General features: G+C 40.2%; 1 protein-coding gene across 1 annotated transcript in view; it reads right to left on the bottom strand.

The window, feature by feature from the left end:
- Nucleotides 1-17,173, bottom strand: part of RGS7BP (regulator of G protein signaling 7 binding protein) — a 44,844-nt gene extending 27,671 nt beyond the window's left edge. Inside the window, exons 1-2 of the mRNA XM_082784138.1 lie at nucleotides 16,383-17,173; nucleotides 13,352-13,518 (exon numbers count right to left, since the gene is read on the bottom strand). Coding sequence (XP_082640264.1) covers nucleotides 13,352-13,518; nucleotides 16,383-16,544 — 329 coding nt within the window. The 5' untranslated portion in view covers nucleotides 16,545-17,173. The remainder of the gene's footprint in view (nucleotides 1-13,351; nucleotides 13,519-16,382) is intronic.
- Between the last annotated feature and the right edge of the window lie 1,528 nt (nucleotides 17,174-18,701).

The following is an 18,701-nucleotide window of genomic DNA, read 5'->3' as shown; positions in this document are numbered from 1 at the left end:
AGTTTGGAATGAAGGAGTGAAACCGAGAATGGAAAAGCCCTCACATGGAAAAGGTGCTGTTTTAATGTTTGTGGTTTTGTTTCTTTGTTTCTTTTTTGTTCGTGTGTTTTGTTTAATCTTCCTGAAGTCAAGTCCCTTTTGCCTGCAAGAGTAATTGACGAACAACTCTCCTGTCTTTGTCTTGACCCATGAGCTTTCTCATTCCTGTTCCTCCTATTTTCTGCTCCCACCAAGTAAACAAGCAGCTGGGTAGGATTTTGGCTGTTGGCAAATGCCAATCCACCACACTAACTAAACCAGAGTGGGCATTCTGGAGACAGTTAATTTCTTCCTTGGGCAAAGCTGGAATTGCTGTTTCTAGAATTCCTGGAATGGCTGTTCCCTTCATCACAATTGTCCAAAAGCAAGTTACGCCTGGGCTTTATATTCCAAGATTCCTGCTTGAGGGCAATAGCATTTACCTAACTATGGTCCTAACCCCAGTCCATCCTAGAAGGATAAAGTTTTCCAGAGCTCCTAGAAGGTGTAAGAGAGAGTCTCTCATACAGTTCTCCTAAAATGCAGTATGCAACAACATCTAGCCAAATAGTACTGTATTATCATAGCTTTTTTGTTTGTTTGTTTGTTTGTTTGTTTGTTTGTTTTTTAAGGAAATAAGATAAAAACAAAACCAAACCACATTAAAATTCCTGACAAGCTACTTCTAAGCACTTAGAGTTCTAAGTGAAATTGCACAGGCATCTGTAATTGTGCTTACTGGAAGATTTCTAAAAAAAGTAAATGCAGGACATGACCAGCATACCTTTACAGAAACTAATGATAAGCCTCATTAAGCCATCATTTTTTTCTTCAACTCATTGCCCTTTGCCTTCACATTAGGGAAATCCATAAGACCCTGAGCTATCCAATGATGAGCTGAACAGGACCTTTTTCTCTGCACGTTATCAGGCTCCTCATTGAGAAGAGGTAGCATCAAGTTAGATGAAAGCAGTCACTTGGATAAGCTCTCAAATCAGCCTTGCCTCACTCTAGCCTGCTCTGAACCAGCAATCTGACTCAACACTTCACTGCCTCAGATAAAACAACAGACACTGCTAATTAATAGATATACCCAAGCTTTGGCACAGACCAGGAAACATCTGTGATGACCAAGGAGATAGTCAGATTAGCTGAATGCAACCATTTTTCAGTTTCATGAAGAAATTCGTATTCAGCACCCTGCTTTGTCAGCATCTAAATGCAAGTAATTCTCAAACAAGTTTCTCTGATAAACCAGTAATGAGAACACAGAAAGGTTGCCTGTGCCAATGGGCTCAAACACAGTCTACTTCAATATTGACCCTTATAACCTGTCTAGACAAATAAAACTCATACTGTCTATAGATTTCCCCTTTGATTTTAAGATTCCAAGTTCTTTAAAATGTCCTTATTTGCTTACTGTTCATTAATTTCTAAACTCTGCATCACAAAAGTATGCAAAACTTAAATGCTAAGAATCCACATTTACACTCTTGTCTAGTACCTTTGGTTAATAGTTGGAAAGAGAATGTTTGAATCTTTGACAAGTATTAAAACAATTATCTCTTGTGGAACAATTTATGAAAATTTGTTCTGATCAGTGTGAACATATTTTCCCAGATGGGTCAGATTTCCCAGAAAAGCTTGAAAATGAATAAAATGCTTCGGGTATTTGTTGCTGCAAGATCTAGGTCATAACAAACTACTAACATATGGGGTTTAGAAGGAAGTCTGCTGCAGGCAAGTGATGCCATCTGCTGTTGACCATGCACAGGACACTAAACCAGTTGACTGCTTTGATTTTATGACACCTCTGTTTTTCCCTTTTTCTTTTTCTAATACGTACTTCAAATATAAATTTTAAAAAGATTTTTCCAAAGGGCATTCCATAAAGCGCTTGTGTGGTCTGGATACCTGTTACCTCTTTGTAAGTTAAATTTCTGGATTTCCATATGTCAAAATGAGAAAAACATGAGATGTGAAGAGAGGAAGAGAGGATAAATATATTTGTATTTCCTTAAAAAAAAAAAGAAAAAAAAGAAAAAGAAGGAAAAAAAGATGCTTTTGTTTGCAATAAGAACCACTGAAACCAAACATAAAATGTTCTGTTAGCTCCACTGGGGTTCAGATAAGAACAACACTGCACAATACTGCATTAAAACTACTGAAAAAATCCATACATCCTCATTAATTTTTTTAAATAAAATATTTATTTATTACTTGTAGTCAATGTGACTGCTACACTAGAAGCAGCATACACTGGAAGGAAAACAGTCCATCGAACAGATTACTACTATGTTGCTCAGAATAAGGTTGAGAGATTCTGGCTGTATCAAATGCTTCTAGGAGTGCTTTGAACAGGTCATACTTATGCCATGGATTATTTTTTTTAACCTTTTTCTAGTCAAATATCCAAATACTTTTACATAAATGTCTTCCATGTGAAAAATAAATTGTGGTATAAAGAAGTATCTTACACAGCCGCACCATATATTTCACAGATCTAATCTATATGAGTAGTTAAGCTAAAAATCACAGCTGAGAGACTGTGAGAAAACTTGAATGTGTCAAAAAAAAAAAAAAAAAAAAGGAAAAAAAAAAAAGAAATAGATTAGCTTCCTGAAACGTTTAAATTCGTACTGAGAGAAAGAAATTTTTAAAACCATCTGTTGATAAAATGTGTTCAGGAAGCAGTGTTTTTAGCATAAGGAACTTTGCATTTTTTCACTTTGGAGTTTTTTAATCCTGCTGTAGTCTCCACTTGACTTTGTGAATTGGCTTTACTTTCTGCACATCCCCCCCTCCCAACCCCCCCTCCCAGTTCCTATTTCCTCCTGGGGAACAAGCAAGAATGCCTTCACAAAATCTTCCTCGAGCATCCAGTATTCTGCATTAACTGTTGCATAGATATACTAGCAATTTCTACTTCCTGAATGATGTAAAAGGAATAGCGAGGTCGTATGTATGCTATTTTGGGTAAGTCTGCAGCTAAACTAAATACACAGGCTTTGAAACAGACCCCTGACTTTGCAGCCTTGGTGTTCTTCAACATGCATGTACTGCTTTTTTGTGGATGAGTGAGGAAGGAGTTAAATGAGTATAAGTGGATAGCTCTGCTTCACAAGAACAGCTCCAGCAACAGAACTGGGGGTTGCTGTATAAACACAGCACTTTACAGTATTTTGCCTTTTAACTATTTCCTATGCTGGCAACATTAACAACAGATCACTTGCAACAATCTCTCTTGGCATGATAGCGATACAAAGCATGAGCTTTTCTTTGCTCATCTGATATAAACAAAATTTTCTTCTCCTACGGGAAGGCAGTTTCTTCAACAACTTTGAGTACATCATTTAGTATAATGTGATAGCATTTGAATACTTATGCCAAATCCACTGTCAGGAAATGCTGTTCATCCAGAAAGTATTCATAAAGAAGATAAGAATAACAAGGTAAACACAGAACAAAAGAAAGGAAGAACTACACTGATTTAATTGTTTGTGTACAAATAAACGATCATATTATTTCTCTTTTAGTTAGAAGTGGTGTAGAAAATCTAAATGTAGATCTGCAAGTATATCCAGGAAAGAGGAAATAGAATCCAATAATAGCCAGAAGCAATTCAGTATTTGTTTACTCTTAAAACATGGATTTACACATCATTTAATTGATAGTACTGGACCAATTCCTGAGTAAGGAATGCCTAATTTAATGCTTTGTTCAGCTGAGACCTTAATGTCTTAATAACAGCTTCAAATATTTAATTATTATTAAAAAGAATAATAAAGTAACTAGAAAAACTTGAACAAATTTTACACACCTTAAAATTAATTCAGATTTGGTTACAATTTTCCCTGACAGGTCTGAGATCCTCCTTGGTTGTCTGGATAACTGATCTTGCAAATTATTGATGGTGCTGTTAAGAGCAGTTATCCTTTATCGTTTGGCACTTGCTTGCTAGAGCAAATCTCCATGCATCAAAGAGGTCACAATAAATAGGAAATCTTTTTTAGAAGAGACTGCAAGAAGTCTAACACTTGAAGGCACATGAGAGAACATGAATTGTGAGGACACACATTTAATTGCATGGGCTGTACAATTAACTTAGCAACTGTGCTGGCTGATTTCAATGAGAGACACAGAAAAAAATATAATCAGAGAAAAATGTTACAGAATCTAGAGGAATACTGAGAACTAGCAAAATTACTTGAGCTAGCTGGAAATTTTCAGCATAAAACTTAAAAAGGAATTAAGGAATTTGGGGGAAAAAAAGAACAACAAACAAAATCACCAGAAAACAGGTAGTTCTAGGGCCCCATGTTTAAGTCTTTCTAACACACAGCTATTATCTCAGGTTCTTTCTTCCTTGAGGATATATCAACATCTCACTAAAATAGTCTGGTTACTAGAACTTCTGTGAGAATCCCAAGTAATTTTCTGAAAACAATGTAATCAAAGCTAATACAGAACCAAGGTAAGCAGAGTGTTTAAAACTAAAAATTTCAGCAATGTAGGATTTTGTTAAATCAATCAATGTTTAAGAAAATGGTCATGAAAGGAGCATGTAAAACTCATGACTAAATCTCAGCATGGCCACAACTGTGCTTAACTAGAGATCTAGAGAAGAAAATTACTGAAATGTGCTGGTGAGACAGATCTCAAAGCAGAGGACCTATATGGAACAGAAGGAAGCTCTTTGTGGCTGTTGTGGTTACAGGGATGGTGCTTTACCAGTCCAACCCACCAACTTTCAATTACATCTGTGAAGCTGGGCATGAAGCTTCAGTGTAACTGCTTTTCAATAGACGTTTTTAACAAATTTTTTTCCAAGAAAATATCTTATCTCTGAAATACTGAGATGAAACATTTATTTCCAGTAGGTCTTTAATTAACGGGTTCAAAATATCAAATCAATGTAATTAATGAGTTCAAATGATAGCCTGACGGTAGGCTATTTCAGTGCTCCTTATTTTTCTGGGCTTAGGGTCATTAGCATGATATGGATACCTCATATTTAGCCTTTTAGTCTTTTAATACCTTTTAAAATTTACTTCTAAATCCCCCTTTCAAGCATTATTTACAGATGTAAGTTAGTATTGTTCAAGTTTTTGCTCAGGAATGACTGATTACACTTGTGATGGGTGAAAATAAATATAGGAATGCTATGTGCTGTTAAGTGCTAGGGTCTAATATTCCATCAGACTGATAATTTAAAATCAGATCTTAAAGAAATAATTTAGGAAAATTACATGATAAACATGTAATCTTCACATACTTTAATTAGAAAACCCTGTTATGATAATAAAATATTTTAATATTATATCTTCTCTCAAAAGACTGGAAGTTGAGATAGAAGCGTTAAATAATATACACAGTGTTTTTCAAAGAAAATAAGTACTGCTACACCTATTTAGTGCATGATTAACCTAAAGGATCTAGCAGAGGCTGAATGAAAGATTTTCAAGATTTCCCAGAATTTAACAAATATATATATATTCAAAACATTCTTTATTCGTTTCAATCTTTGTTATTACTGGTAATGCTAAAGAAACAAATGTAAATGGATGTTGGTGAACTTGTTATAGTAAAACGTACATACTGTGTTTGCCTTGAAGTTACTGTTTGGTGATGGGTGATGGAGAAAAAAGTGCAAGAAAGAGAACTATTGCAGAAAAGGCATGAAAACAAGGGAGAAGAGGGTATGAGAAAATTTGTAGTGAAGCTAAGGTAACAGCAACTGTAAACGGGTCAATACATTTTTGTATGCATTTCAAAATCCCTATGTTTCTTGCTTCTATAGATGTACCTAACAGCTGGATCCTCTTGCTGATTACTGTCTAAGAAAATTGCTTACACAGAAGAAGCATGAAAAGCTTTTATGTCCAACAGTGTTGCTAGGTAGTCAGAAAGAAGGACAAAATAGGGCAAGAGAAGAGCATGAAGTTAGAGAATGCTTGAAACATATTGTTTTCTCTCACTTCAATTTTGTGATGTCAAAGGTTTGTATAGCTAAAAAGGGGAACATAAAACACCATAGGCTCAACTACAGCTGTAACACTCCACAGTTCCTGAGTTAGCTTTAGAGAAACACACACTCAGCTGTAGTGGAATGTTGCATGTGCATAACATCAAAGCGTGTGCTACTGAGGACTTAAGATAGCATCCTACCTTTTGACATCCTCTTCCATGCTGGAGTTCGGAACTTAGAATAGAGTGTCGAATGCAGAAGTCCTGTCAACACAGAAGCCAAACCACCCTGATCCTGCAGCCTACTTCAGCCCTAGACCAAAGTTTTATGTAGATGAATTTACAGTTCAGCAGGCTAAAAATCAGAACACTAAAGAACATTCAGCACTCATACGAATTCACCATCTCTGCTCCCCTGTATCCTTCTGTGTTTTATCTGCCTAAAACACAGAAATGTCATAGCAGCAAGGACTAGAATACAGATTCTCCTTACTAGCAAGGAATTTTCTTAAAGAGTTTTCAGTGTTATCCACACTAGAACTGCTTGAAACAGAGGCAGAGTGCGGACCCCTGCACCATACTGCTCCCTGCTGCACCATACTCTGCCAACCGGGCTAGATGATGCCAATGTGCCCCTTCCTTCCCTGCAGTTACCTCCCAGTTTCAGGTCATGGCACAGAGGAAAAGTGACAATGCCTATCCTGCCTACCAGCAGTGATCCCTGAACATGAGGAAGAGTCTCCGGCTTCAGGGCTGGACACAGCTTCTCTTCTGTTAGAGGACCCTTCCACTAAGAGGCAGGCTTATCTACCTACCTTACCCAGCCTGTGCGGTCCTCAAGTGCTGTGGAGGTGGCGATGCTGCCCAGGGAGCTGCAGTGAATGTGCTGTTTAAGCGTGAGATGGAAGGAAGGGGCCAAGAACTTCTTCATGATCAATGAAGATGATGCCTGTCTTGCTTTTAGCTTCCTCTTCTCCATGACTGTAGTCTGGAAGCCTGGGCATTTTTCTGGGAGGTAGGCACAGGTGCTCTAAAAATTAGGTTTACTCACCTTTGGCTTTGCCTTAAAAGAAAGTGCTGGGTGCCCCTGTGTTCTCTGGCGAGTACAAAACTGTTAGGCTTTAAGGATGCTCTGATGGTGCCTATGGGATCAAGCTTGTTAGAGCTTGGACAAGGAGGAATGCCCCAGTTCTGCCTGCTGTTTAGGTTTACCCTTAAGCAAGGTGCTTAGCTCTTCCACTTTCTGAAAACAACGTTATAGAACTTTCAGGCTTTTCAGAATTTCTGTTTTGCACACTGAGAAGTAAATGCTAAATACAATTTTAGGTACATCTGTCCTTTACCAAACCTGGCCCCACTTACAAAAAACAAATCCACAAAGGGAGATATTAATATCTTGTATATTTAAGTCCCAATTGTCTACAAGAGCACAGCATAAAGACAAAGATACAAAGGAAAGTGAGTCTGTGGAGGTTAGCTATTCTGAGAACTCTAGCTTTAGTAAGTAACCTTGTTTTCTCCTCCATTATTTGCTTTCTAAATTTGCCTATTAAACTTGAGACATCTGACTTAAACGATTTCTTTTTTTTTTTTCCCCTGCAACTTAAATTGAGGAAATAGATGTTATTCTCAACAACAGGACACGTCTTGACTGAGCTCCACAGAAAATTACTGTAGTTTTTTGATGCCCCCTTTTCATCATTTCAGGTGCACCAGTTTTGTTGTGTAGAGACATTTTGAACCTTGTGAGAGCAATGTATGTGAGTCTTATTCTCTTCAGAGGTGGGCAAGCTGTTTTACACTTGTTGTGCTCTAGCTTGTCTGTAAAAACTTAGTTCATGGTATATCCGAATCAGAGCTTACTTCCCAAAACATTTCCATGTTTCTTTGTTTTCTTACATTTCATCACATTATTTTTAGTATTTATTTATACTCTCAATAGGTCATATTCTAATTATCATGGTGCAACCTCTATGAAAAGTTTACCTTATCCTTACCTTTTCATTTGGCTGTTAAAGCACTGACTTTAACTGAGGGAGGACACAGGGCTAGTGCCTGTAATTCAGATCTCCAGGGATCAGTGTTAACCTCTGGTACATATGGTTAGAGAGGGAGTACAATGGCAGGGATTTTAAGGACACGAGGAAGGCAGAGATCTCCATGCATGCTGCATGATTGATATGTATCTTGGGAAGAGTTCTAGTTTGTTACTCTGTCTGCTAACATTACCTTAGTTTTGATTCATGATTATAAAAATTCTTCCCTGTTGAGCTGAGTGTTGCTATGTTCAGTTTCTGCTGATCTATGCTGCCTGTCAGCAGTGCTTTATTTAACATCTTAAGTTAAATAGTTAACATGGATTCTATTATGTCTGTCTTAACAGAGCTCTTATTAACTTACAAGCATGGTCTCTTTTTCTTTTAATTTTTAAAATGTTATGGATCAGTCTTTTTTGTTTGCTTATATGCTTTAGTATGTAGGTACTAATTTTAGTGTCATTATCTGGGGAAAATTCAGACATTTTAACACAAATTTGGCCACAACTGGGTGTCAATAAAGTGTTTGAACACAACCTTAGGAGCTGCTTTAGTATTAATTAGGTCTGAGAAACTATCTTCTATTGCTTAACGGAAACATTAGAAATCTAGTGTAGACTGAATTGGAAAACAAAAGTAAAAATGAACTAAAGCTACTAAAAAACACCGTGGCTGCATTTCTGTGTAGTGCCACAAAGAAAGAATGCAATCAGAATGTGATTTTTAGGTCTACTTCCTCTACTTTCCTGAACTCAGGAAAAGCCACATGTAACAACTGTATTATAAAAGTAATGAATGCACCACAATGTAAAATGACAAACATTTATGTTGGAATTTTCCTGAGGAGGAGATTTACTGCAACTTTTATCACAGGCTGGAAGGGACGTCTAGAGGTGATCTAGTCCACTCTACTGCTGAAGTCAGTGCTATCTAGAGCAGGTCACTAAGTATCATGCCCAGGTGAGTTCTGAGTATCTCCAAGGATGGACACTCCACAACCTCTCCAGGCAACACTGGAGCGGTGGTGGAGTTTTCTGTCACTGCATACCACTGAGGAGAGCCTGATTGTGTCTTCTTTACACTCCCCCATCAGGTACTTATACATATAGATAGAATCCCCATTCCAAGACTTTTCTTCAAGCTGAACTGTCCCAGCTCTGTCAGCCTCTCCTTGTATGCTGTGTGCTCTTTATTACCTTCATTGCCACTGACGATGTCCCCTCCAGTATGTCCCTTTCTCTTTTCTACTACAGAGCTCAGATCTGGACATGGTACTCCACAGATGGCCTCACTGGTGTTGAACAGAGGGGAAAGATCATGTCTCTTGACCTGCTGGTGACACTTCCTAATGTAGCACAGGAGGCTGTTGGCTGTTTGCCACAAGGGCACACTGCTGGCTCATGTTCAACATAGTGTTCACCAGAACCACCAGGTCCATTTCTGCACAGCTGCCTTCTAGGTAGCTGGCCCCTAGCCTGTACTGGTGAGTGGGGTTATTCCTTCCTTGATTCAGAAGTTTTCAGTACCAGTCTGAACAACACAGGACAATCACTTTGAAAGTTACATTCACACACACATAAATTGCTGTCCACCCCTGGGCTCCTCACATAGTTTTATTTCATCCAAGAAAAATACACTGTCAACATATATATCAGCCCACCACAGAGACAGTTCTGGTTCCAGTGTGCCAAGAGTGCACAGAAATACTTGCATTATGTAAGCATATCAAGTGCTTGGGAATATGAAAGGGACATTTAAAAAAGTGTGCACGTGGTTGTGTAGACCTGTATTTTAAAACACAGTTCTGAGTTATTATTCTGTTTATATCCCATAGTGTACTTCAGCTAATAAAGCTGGGTCTCTGCTTGATAGCTTCTAATCTAAAATATTAGCAGAGTGTTTATCATCCCCAAAAAACAGATACTAAAATAGAGGTTTACTTTGTTGTTGTTGTTGTTCTTCGTTTTGTTTCAAGTATTTTCCCACTCGTTTAGCTTTCTTTACTTAAAAATGCTAATCCATTTTCTTGCTGCTTTACCTTCTCCAGGTTTGGTTATAATTTCCAGTACTACAAGGTGCACAATGTAATTCAGTTATTTAATTTACATTACATTAATATAGTAGAAAATGTAATGAAAGGACCAGAGCTTGCTCGCTTTCCTCAGAAGACAGTCTCATTAAAAATCAATAAGATTTTTTGGTATGAATTGTGAGTATAGTGTGCAGAAATTGACCTGAAGTCCTGAGATACCATTGAATGAACAGCTCAATCTGACTCAAAGATTATTTGCTAGAACTAGAATAGTTCAATTTAAAATATTTCTATTTCTAATCTTTATTCTCTAAAAGCTGTGACAGTGTTTGTAAACCCAGGTATGCCTCTGCTCTTTAAGAAAATTACATCTCTCTCTACATAGAGAATAATACATAACAGAGCAAGTTGAGAAGAGGATGTAATAGCTATGAAATCCTATTAAATTAGAGATTGAATTTTAAGTTTCTCTTCTCAATAAGCTTAATCTCTCTCTTTTTTTTTCTTTTTTTTTTTTTTATAAATAAACTGATTTGTAAAGTTTTCATACACACCAACGTGTATAGATGTCATTAGTCATCCTCTGCATTTTCTATGTAGAAGACCCTAATATTTAGACAAATCCTTAAATCTTCTGTGAGAGCTTACATTTGTCAGGCACTAGTTGTTCAGATATGGTCTTTGACTCAGGAAGCTCCTAAACTACTGATTGCCAAAAAGTGGCAAATATGCTAGGGAAGGCATCATTCTATGTACAGCCTGTTTTTTATTTTTTTTTTACTGACTTTCTGCTAGTGGTTGCTGTCAGATTTGGGCTAGATGGGGTGATATGATCTAATCCAGTCCAGTCTCATAAGGTTTTATGTTTCCTTGCTACTTCCTTATCTTTGTCATCATCTCTTTCTTTTTTCTTTCTTTTTTCTTTCTTTTTTCTTTCTCCCTATTTTTTTTTTTTTAATTTAAGTGTGGCTTTCAGTCTCTCCATTTCCCTAGCTTCTTATTGTAGCAAAAGTAGCTACAGCTAGAGTCTTCTCTTTTTGTTCGAATTAAACCTCTGTCCTCTGATGTCCCTTTAATATTCCAGAATTGATGTTCCCATGACCAAACTTTTCTTCTCCATGACTTTTCTCTTGGCCAATTCATAATGTAATGCCTTCACCTCAGCATTTCTTTCTCTTCCAACAACTGCCAAATTTTCTTCCAAAGCTGTCTTTAACAGTGCTAGTGGGTTGTTCCTGTTTCTTTCCTTCTGAGTCTTTGCACCTTTCCTCTTTGTTACCCTCCTCAGTCTGGTAGAACAGGTGAGCCAAGAGGGAAATAGGTGCTGCCTGAATCAGGAGTGGGTTTGAGTCTCAAACATTAATGTATTCAAACAGGAAGCAACAAAGCTGTCTGCTAATTTTCCAAGGAGGATATCAACACAATCAAGATGAATGAACTTAATGTTGTCTGATATGGTGATGCCACCTTCTTGAAAGAAAGTCAGAGTGCCCTGCAAATGCTCGGGTTAGTTAGGTGACTAACTGAATGTTACAGATGAGCTTAACTAATTAAATGCTGGTGTGTAATGAAATTTTATAGTTTAGTAACATAATTAGCTATTTTTTATTATTATCTCTGCCTGAGAAAGCAATAGCTATCTTTACCAAGCTTTGGAAGATGAAATCGGTAGTGTTACCCAGAAGTATGCACAGTGCAGTGCTGCAGATTCTGAAGTAAAGCAGCAAACTAAGTGAGCCTTTGTCTCATCTCCTATCAAGTGTTTTCTGAGCAATACACTACCCTCCTGACTGTTTAATATTGGGGATGATTTAATGCATTCCTGCACCTAAATATTTTCCTTCCTTCTTGTTTTTCTTCCTACCAAGTTAGGTTCCCATTGCAGATCCAATGCCATATGCACTATATCGCTCTTCCTGCTGAATTAAAGACTGAACCTCTATGTTTATTCACTACTCCTCTCCTTCTGTTTGTTTTCTACGCTGAATTCCTCACAGATAATAATAAGGTGGCTCAAATAGCTTTCCTCAGCTGTATAAGGGTGTGGATGTGAAGCACATCTTGTAAAATGTCTGTCAGACTAAACAAATAATTTCCAGAGGGTTTCTAACACCTACCAGTTGTTATGCATATCATATTATTATCACAGTTACCTAAAACAGTTTTAGATTAGCTAAATGTCAATCTCACAGCAACTGCACAACCTTCAGGACATCTTTGTGTATATGACAGGCTCCCAGCTGTGAAATTATTACTTAATTCTCTATTTCTAAATAAGCATGTATCTATGGTTTTCCTTATTAATAAAATAAAATAAAATAAAAAGACAAAAAAAATCCAAGTTAGGTTCTGCTACTCCTTTTCTATTTTTGTTGTTTGTATTAGTCTCTCTTTTTGAGTTTAAAAGTACATAGAATCAATTTCACTACTGTTTGTTTGTTTACACACTTTCAGTGCTATAGTTTTGAGGTATTGTATACTGGTAACAATGAACTGTATCCTTTTTTTAAAAAAATTCTTACAGACTTTAGTGTCTTAAAAGCATATATGTTTGAGGAAAAAATTGGAGTTTGTGATATCAATTTAAGAGAAGAGTCTTTGCTCAAAATCGCATCTGAAAACATCAACAGCTCTACTAAATCTGTGACATGTTTCTCATATATGTTAAACTGATGAAAGAACTTTAGTGGGGATTAGTCATAGCTGCCGAAAAGATTTTCCCGTGGTGTGCAGTGGTTTATGTTGGATAAGGCAGGTGCAGAAAACTCTGGCAAAGCATGGTCAGTGAGACAAAACTCGGGAGGTGTTATGTGTTAACATAAATGCCCCACTTGCCATACAGTGAAAAAAACATAAATAATTAGACTTACATAGTTTTCACCTAATTATGTTTACCTCTGGTTTTGCCAAGTTTCTAGCTGAGCTGAATTAGTTGTCACAATCTGTTCAGTTAGATATACTCAATGAAGAACTGGGAAGGAAGTTATTGCCACATCAGCTTTGAGAGGCAAGGCTGATCTTTTTAAGTTGTCTAGTGATACAGAGAAAAAACACGTTCACCTTAAATAACAGCAACCAGTGAAATCAGTCAGACACCACCTTTATAAGGGGACCAGGATTTGGTCCCAAATTGCACTATAATAGGGACATAAGACATTCGGCAGGATTTGTGGCCATATTTCTCTATGACTAAAACAGAAACACAAGTTAATGCTCTTGCTGAATGTTTCCTCAATGTAATATTTAGCAAAGACATGCGTAAGAGTACTGCTTTAATTAAACATAAGTAGTCTCCTACCCGGAAATTGCTGCTAGTTTTTGATGAGCCTGATAGGCCATCTCACATCCATGAGTTCGAGTTTTGTGCATTTCTGCATGCAGAGATGGACAGGTGACTGAGACATCCCCAATGGAAATTACCAGCTCCCGGTATAGAGCCACCTGGGTGTTGAACTCCTGGACAAGCTGAAAAACAAAGACAATTTACTTACGTGAGACAATTAGCTACACTGATAAAAACTTATTATTTTTTTAATTAAAACAAAACAAAACAACAACAAAAAAAAACACAAACATGCCTAATTTAGGGCTTGTTCCTACTGCTTCCAGGCAGGCATGCATAGAGTACAAGACCAAGTGCCTAAGATTTAATAAATGACTAGGGCCTCCATGCCAGCTGCCTCTTCTGTGTGCTGTAAATGTTCATTTGCAGGAAAGTAGTGCTTCTGCTTTTAATCTCTGGAAGTGTGAGTTATTAGTCCTAAATATTAAGCAGACAGAAAACCAGCTGTTTTACTAGTAGCATGAGGTTATTTTTTGCTATCATTAAAGACAAAAATATCTCCAGAAATGATTGCCTTTGCTCCTCCTGCTTCCTGATTAACAGCACATTTAGGGATTGGAATGTAGCGTTTGCTTTTACACTGGAGATTTTGCTAATTTATTTTGTAATGATTTCTGTTCTGTCACTGGCCTCTAACCCAGATTTCAGACTTGAAACTGATTGGGAGTTATTGGCTGAGAAGATGTACCAGATACACACTTTCCAGTTAGGATTCTAGAAAGCACTTTTTCCAATGTGGGGAGAAAAACAGACAAAGGAATAAATAAATGTTTCAACATTTTCACAGAAATTTAATACACAGCAGATACACACGGATGCTACTGGATACATAGGTTATTTTTCAGTGATGGAAAGATCATTATTGTTTAGTTCCACTGATCACAATGTGGGATGATATTTTAAGGAAACAAAGCATTTGCTATCTTAAAGGAAGCACATCAGACCATTTGCTCCACATGGTGGCGGGGGTGGAAGGAAGGGAGCATTAGAACAAAATATGTATTTATCTTTGTTTTGCTAATTTGACCTCAATTTCCAAAATATAAAACCAGACAAGAGCGACTGCTAATAATTCTGCAGCCATCATTACCACCAGGAGTTCAACATATCCCAGCATACAAGCACAGTGAAAAAACAGGTCTGGGACCTGGATTCTATCAGTTTTACCAAACATTAAAGTCAAGCCTTCTAATTCTCATACTCAGAAACAGAAAATAAGTGAGTCACTTCTCCTGCAGAGTTCCATGCTGGCTCTTCATGCGTACTACTATAATTACTCTGCATAACTAAGAACTAGTATCAGGGCCAATTTATTTATTTATTTATTTATTTATTTATTTTAAGCCACGTTTTCTCAAATTTAATTGTAAGAGTAGCAAATAGGTTTCACTGCTTCTGGAGCAGCAAAACAATCCCAATGCATTCCAACACATCTGCAAGAATACCACCACAACAAAAAACAACACCCCCCCCCTCCAAATTCACATACCAAACAAAGCCCCAGACACAATCTTTGTACTCTGCTAAATGTGGCTTCAACTCTCCTGTTCTGTAGCTTCGGTGGATGCAAGAAACCAATGGGGATAAAAAGATGTACTACATTGTGGTATAATTATTCCGTATTAAGAACATGAGAAAAGCTTCTCATCCTGCCACTGGTAAGACAGACACATTTTGCTGGTTCTCACCTGATATCCCCTGTCTAAACAGAGCATTCTCAGCACTGCCAAGGAAAACAAAACCATGCTGATATTGCAGCATCAAGACAGAACAAGAAAAAATGCACTCATTTGATCTCCTCAATCTCACTGCATATTGGCAATCCATCTGTAAATCGTATTATATTTCTAATCACTGAATTCTACCAGATAAAGAACGAAGAAAGGAAGCTAGCGGTTCTGTTTAACTAACCAAGTTAAGCTACTGGGAATGAGAGAAAAGGCAGGACCCCGTAGGATCCACTTGTTGGATATATTTATACAGCTACCGTGGCAGCTTTTGTTCTTTGGTGCACTGGGAGCTGCTGCCGATTTTGAAGTATCAGAGTGGATATCTGCCAGAACAATTTGGAGTATTAGAGAGAAATATTGCCAGAGTTCAGCAGAGCAGAAGTGGCAGACACATGTCCAATGCTACTGGACAGAGGTGTGTGGCAAGACCCAAATTTTTGAGGTAAAGTAGCAGCAACTACATTTGTTTTCTGTGACGGGTGAGATGAGCAATTTTGGGCCCCAACACCCAGTTGACTGTAGCCTGAGGAGCCAGATGCTGCTGGCTTGGAGGGAAGTGTCAAGATCCAAACACTTTGAGCACAAGTGGAGAAAAATGCTATATTGTAACATGATGTTCTGAAAAGAGCACAGGTGCGGGTGCTTGACCTGAGATTTTACAATTGCAGTCAGCTACTCTGGGTAGACTGGAAGCAGGTACCATGCATGTCAGGGAACGAATTTTGTGGCCTCAAATTCTGGATTCAGTTAGAAAGATTATAGGGCAAGAGTGGTTGTTGTTGTTTTTTCCCCACTAGGACAGCAAGCGGAGCGTGTGCTGATGCCGCGGAAGCAAGTGCTCACCTGTTTAGGCTTCAGTGAGTGCAAGTCTGGGGACAGATCGGGCCGTATCTAGCAAAAAAAAAAAGCAACTCCACCCGCTGTCAGCGCCGCGAAGGCAGCGTGTGCGGGGCTGCGGGCTCCTGCGGGACCAGGAGCCGGGCTCCGGTCCCGACCCACCCGTACGGCCGGAGACCTCGCTTCTCCCTCCCGCCTCCCGCGACAGGGCAGCAGCCCCCCGGCGGGGGACTGCAGTTTTAAAAATAGTGCAACTGCACGTGATGGGAATGGGCGAGCTGCCAGCCACGGAAACGCTCAGAAAAAAAAAAAAAAAAAGAGAGAGAGAAAAAAAGGAAAAAAATAAAAGAAAATAAATAAATAAATAACAGCAATAATAATAATTTTTGTTTGTTTGTTTCGTTTCCCGCGGTACCCACCATCTTGCAGTCGTCCAGGGCTCTCAGCGTCGTGCAGGCGCCCTCGCAGCCGCTGCCCCGCCGCTCGGAGTCGCGGCCGTGCGGCGAGGTCCTGCTGCTGCCCGGGAATATGGAGGCGGCGGAGCGGGGGCGCTTCCTGCGCCCGCTCGCTGCAGAGCTCATGCACTCGCATCCGCCGCGCGGAGCCGCCGGCCGGGGAGGGCTGCGGAGCCCCGCCGCTCCTCGCCCCGTCCCGCCGGGGGCCGCGCCGCTCACGGCGGCGACAGCGGCGACAGCGGGTGGCGGCCGGGCGGCGGAGCGCCCTGCGGCATCGCCTCCGCTCGCGGCGGGGAGAGGCGGAGGGGCTGGCGCCTTCCCTCCTCCGGCAGCGCGGCTGTCAGTCCCCGCGGAACCGCCCCGCCGCCGGCGGCATGCTCCGCCGGCCTCCTGCCCGTAGCAGCGCCGGCCGTGCCCGGCGGACAGCGGCTGCCATCGGCGGCTGGCGACGCCCCCGCGATGCCCCCGCCCGGGGGAGCGCGCAGCTCCCTCCTCCGAGCCCCTCCGCCGGCAGGGGGCACGGGGGGAACCGGGGGGGCTGACGCCGGTAACAGCGCGCCGCCCCCCTAGGGCGGGAGCGGCTGCGGCGGCCGCCCCCTTCCCCGGGACGAGACCCCCTCCCCAGAGCCCCCCCGGCCGCAGCGGGGGCCAAGCGGTCCCGTCGCCACCCCGCCGGGGGTCGCAGCCCCGGGGGAGCCGTCCCGGGGCTCCCGCAGGCGTCAGGGCATCGCCCGCGGGGCTGCGGCCGAAGTTGGTGCCGAGTCGTCCAGAGGGTGGCTCTGGGAGTGTTTGCGAGGACTTGGTTCGCTGCTCGCGTTTGTTTGCTTTTCAGGGAAAACGAAAACAGAACAACGACAAGAAAGGGCATCTTATCTTGGGTCTCCGAACAAGCGGTTGGAGGGCGTGATGCCGCCGCTCTTGTTGTAGCATTAAAGGTTAAATAATGATCGAGTGGAGGAATTGTTTCCTCTCTGCTCCAGCACAGTGCAGTTGCCCTTCAACAGGCTGCTGCTGCTAATGCTCTCCTCTCTTCCGGCCGCGGGCCCCGGCAGGGCTGGGTCGGCGGTGGCTCTGCAGCCCCCTCCCCACGTCCCCTCGGTGGGTTCAGCCTGGGCCAGCTCTCCAGCCCCCAGGCTGTGGCTGTTCCTCTCTGCAGCTGGGTAGCTGCAGCTCCTTAGGATTTTACCTCTCTTCTGGTATAACTTTCCTTCTTCAGAACGTTAAACAGCATTTTTTTTTTTTTAATTATAATTACTTTTATATTCCACTTTAACCTTTCATATCAGTAACATTCTTGACACCCAAGGAATACCAAGCATGTCACACACACATACCCAGCCTTGCCAAGGGGCCTAAATATGCCGTTGAAGGCCCTCTAGCAGGCTGAGTACCCCTCTGAAGGCTCTTCATTACTGTAGCACAGACACCCTGTCATCTGCCTCAGTCTGGACATTGCCTATCTTGTCTTCTTTGAAACTCCTTTTAGACATTTCCTGCCATTTTCCCGGAAATGGAAACTGCTGGATGTGTGTTAGCGTTGATGGGTTTTGCAGTGCTTGCAAGCACTGTCATCACATTCGGCAAAGCTGAATTGACCTTGTAATTATAATGCTACACTTGTAAACATACTACAAGATCTTCAGCATCCGGAGTAGTGAGAACTTGCAGTTTGCAAGTGCTATTTTAAGGACAGCACATTTTCTTTTCGTAGTAAACTTAATTCTATTACTCATATGAAATAAATGTTTGAATTCAGTGCTGCATAAACACAAGCTTTGAGCCAGGACATCATATTGCTTTCATACACAGACAAACCATTACCTAATGACAAGGAAAATATTTAAGTAGTGGCAGAAAGCAAAATGAATGCCTCTTGTCCTCACATTATGTATATAGAACAAAACACATATATTTGTAAAGGGAAATTAAAACAGTACTATGCCACATTAATGCTAATGTTTTAATCTTTGCTCATATATTGTTTTAGTCATATATTCTAGTCTTATTTTAGGTGTGTAAGAGCTACTGGAATATCAATAATGAAATAATACTAATACTACTAATAAAAACAACAACAATAACAGTAAATCTACCAAACAAAGTGGCATGTTTGCTTGCACATTACCTATCCTGGCTGAAGTTCTGTTCCCTTGAATCAATGGCAGAAGTCCCACTGCCTTTTAAAAAACTTAGCTCCTGGTTATAAATCTGCCCCGTGTAAAGCTGAGTCAGAGCTGAATTTTGCCCTGCAGACAACATTTGGAACAGCTTTGAAGTCTCAGT

This window comes from Aythya marila, assembly GCF_965140915.1.
Source record: "Aythya marila genome assembly, chromosome: Z".
NCBI classification, from domain to species: Eukaryota; Metazoa; Chordata; class Aves; order Anseriformes; family Anatidae; genus Aythya; species Aythya marila.
This window is presented reverse-complemented; position numbering and strand designations above follow the sequence as displayed.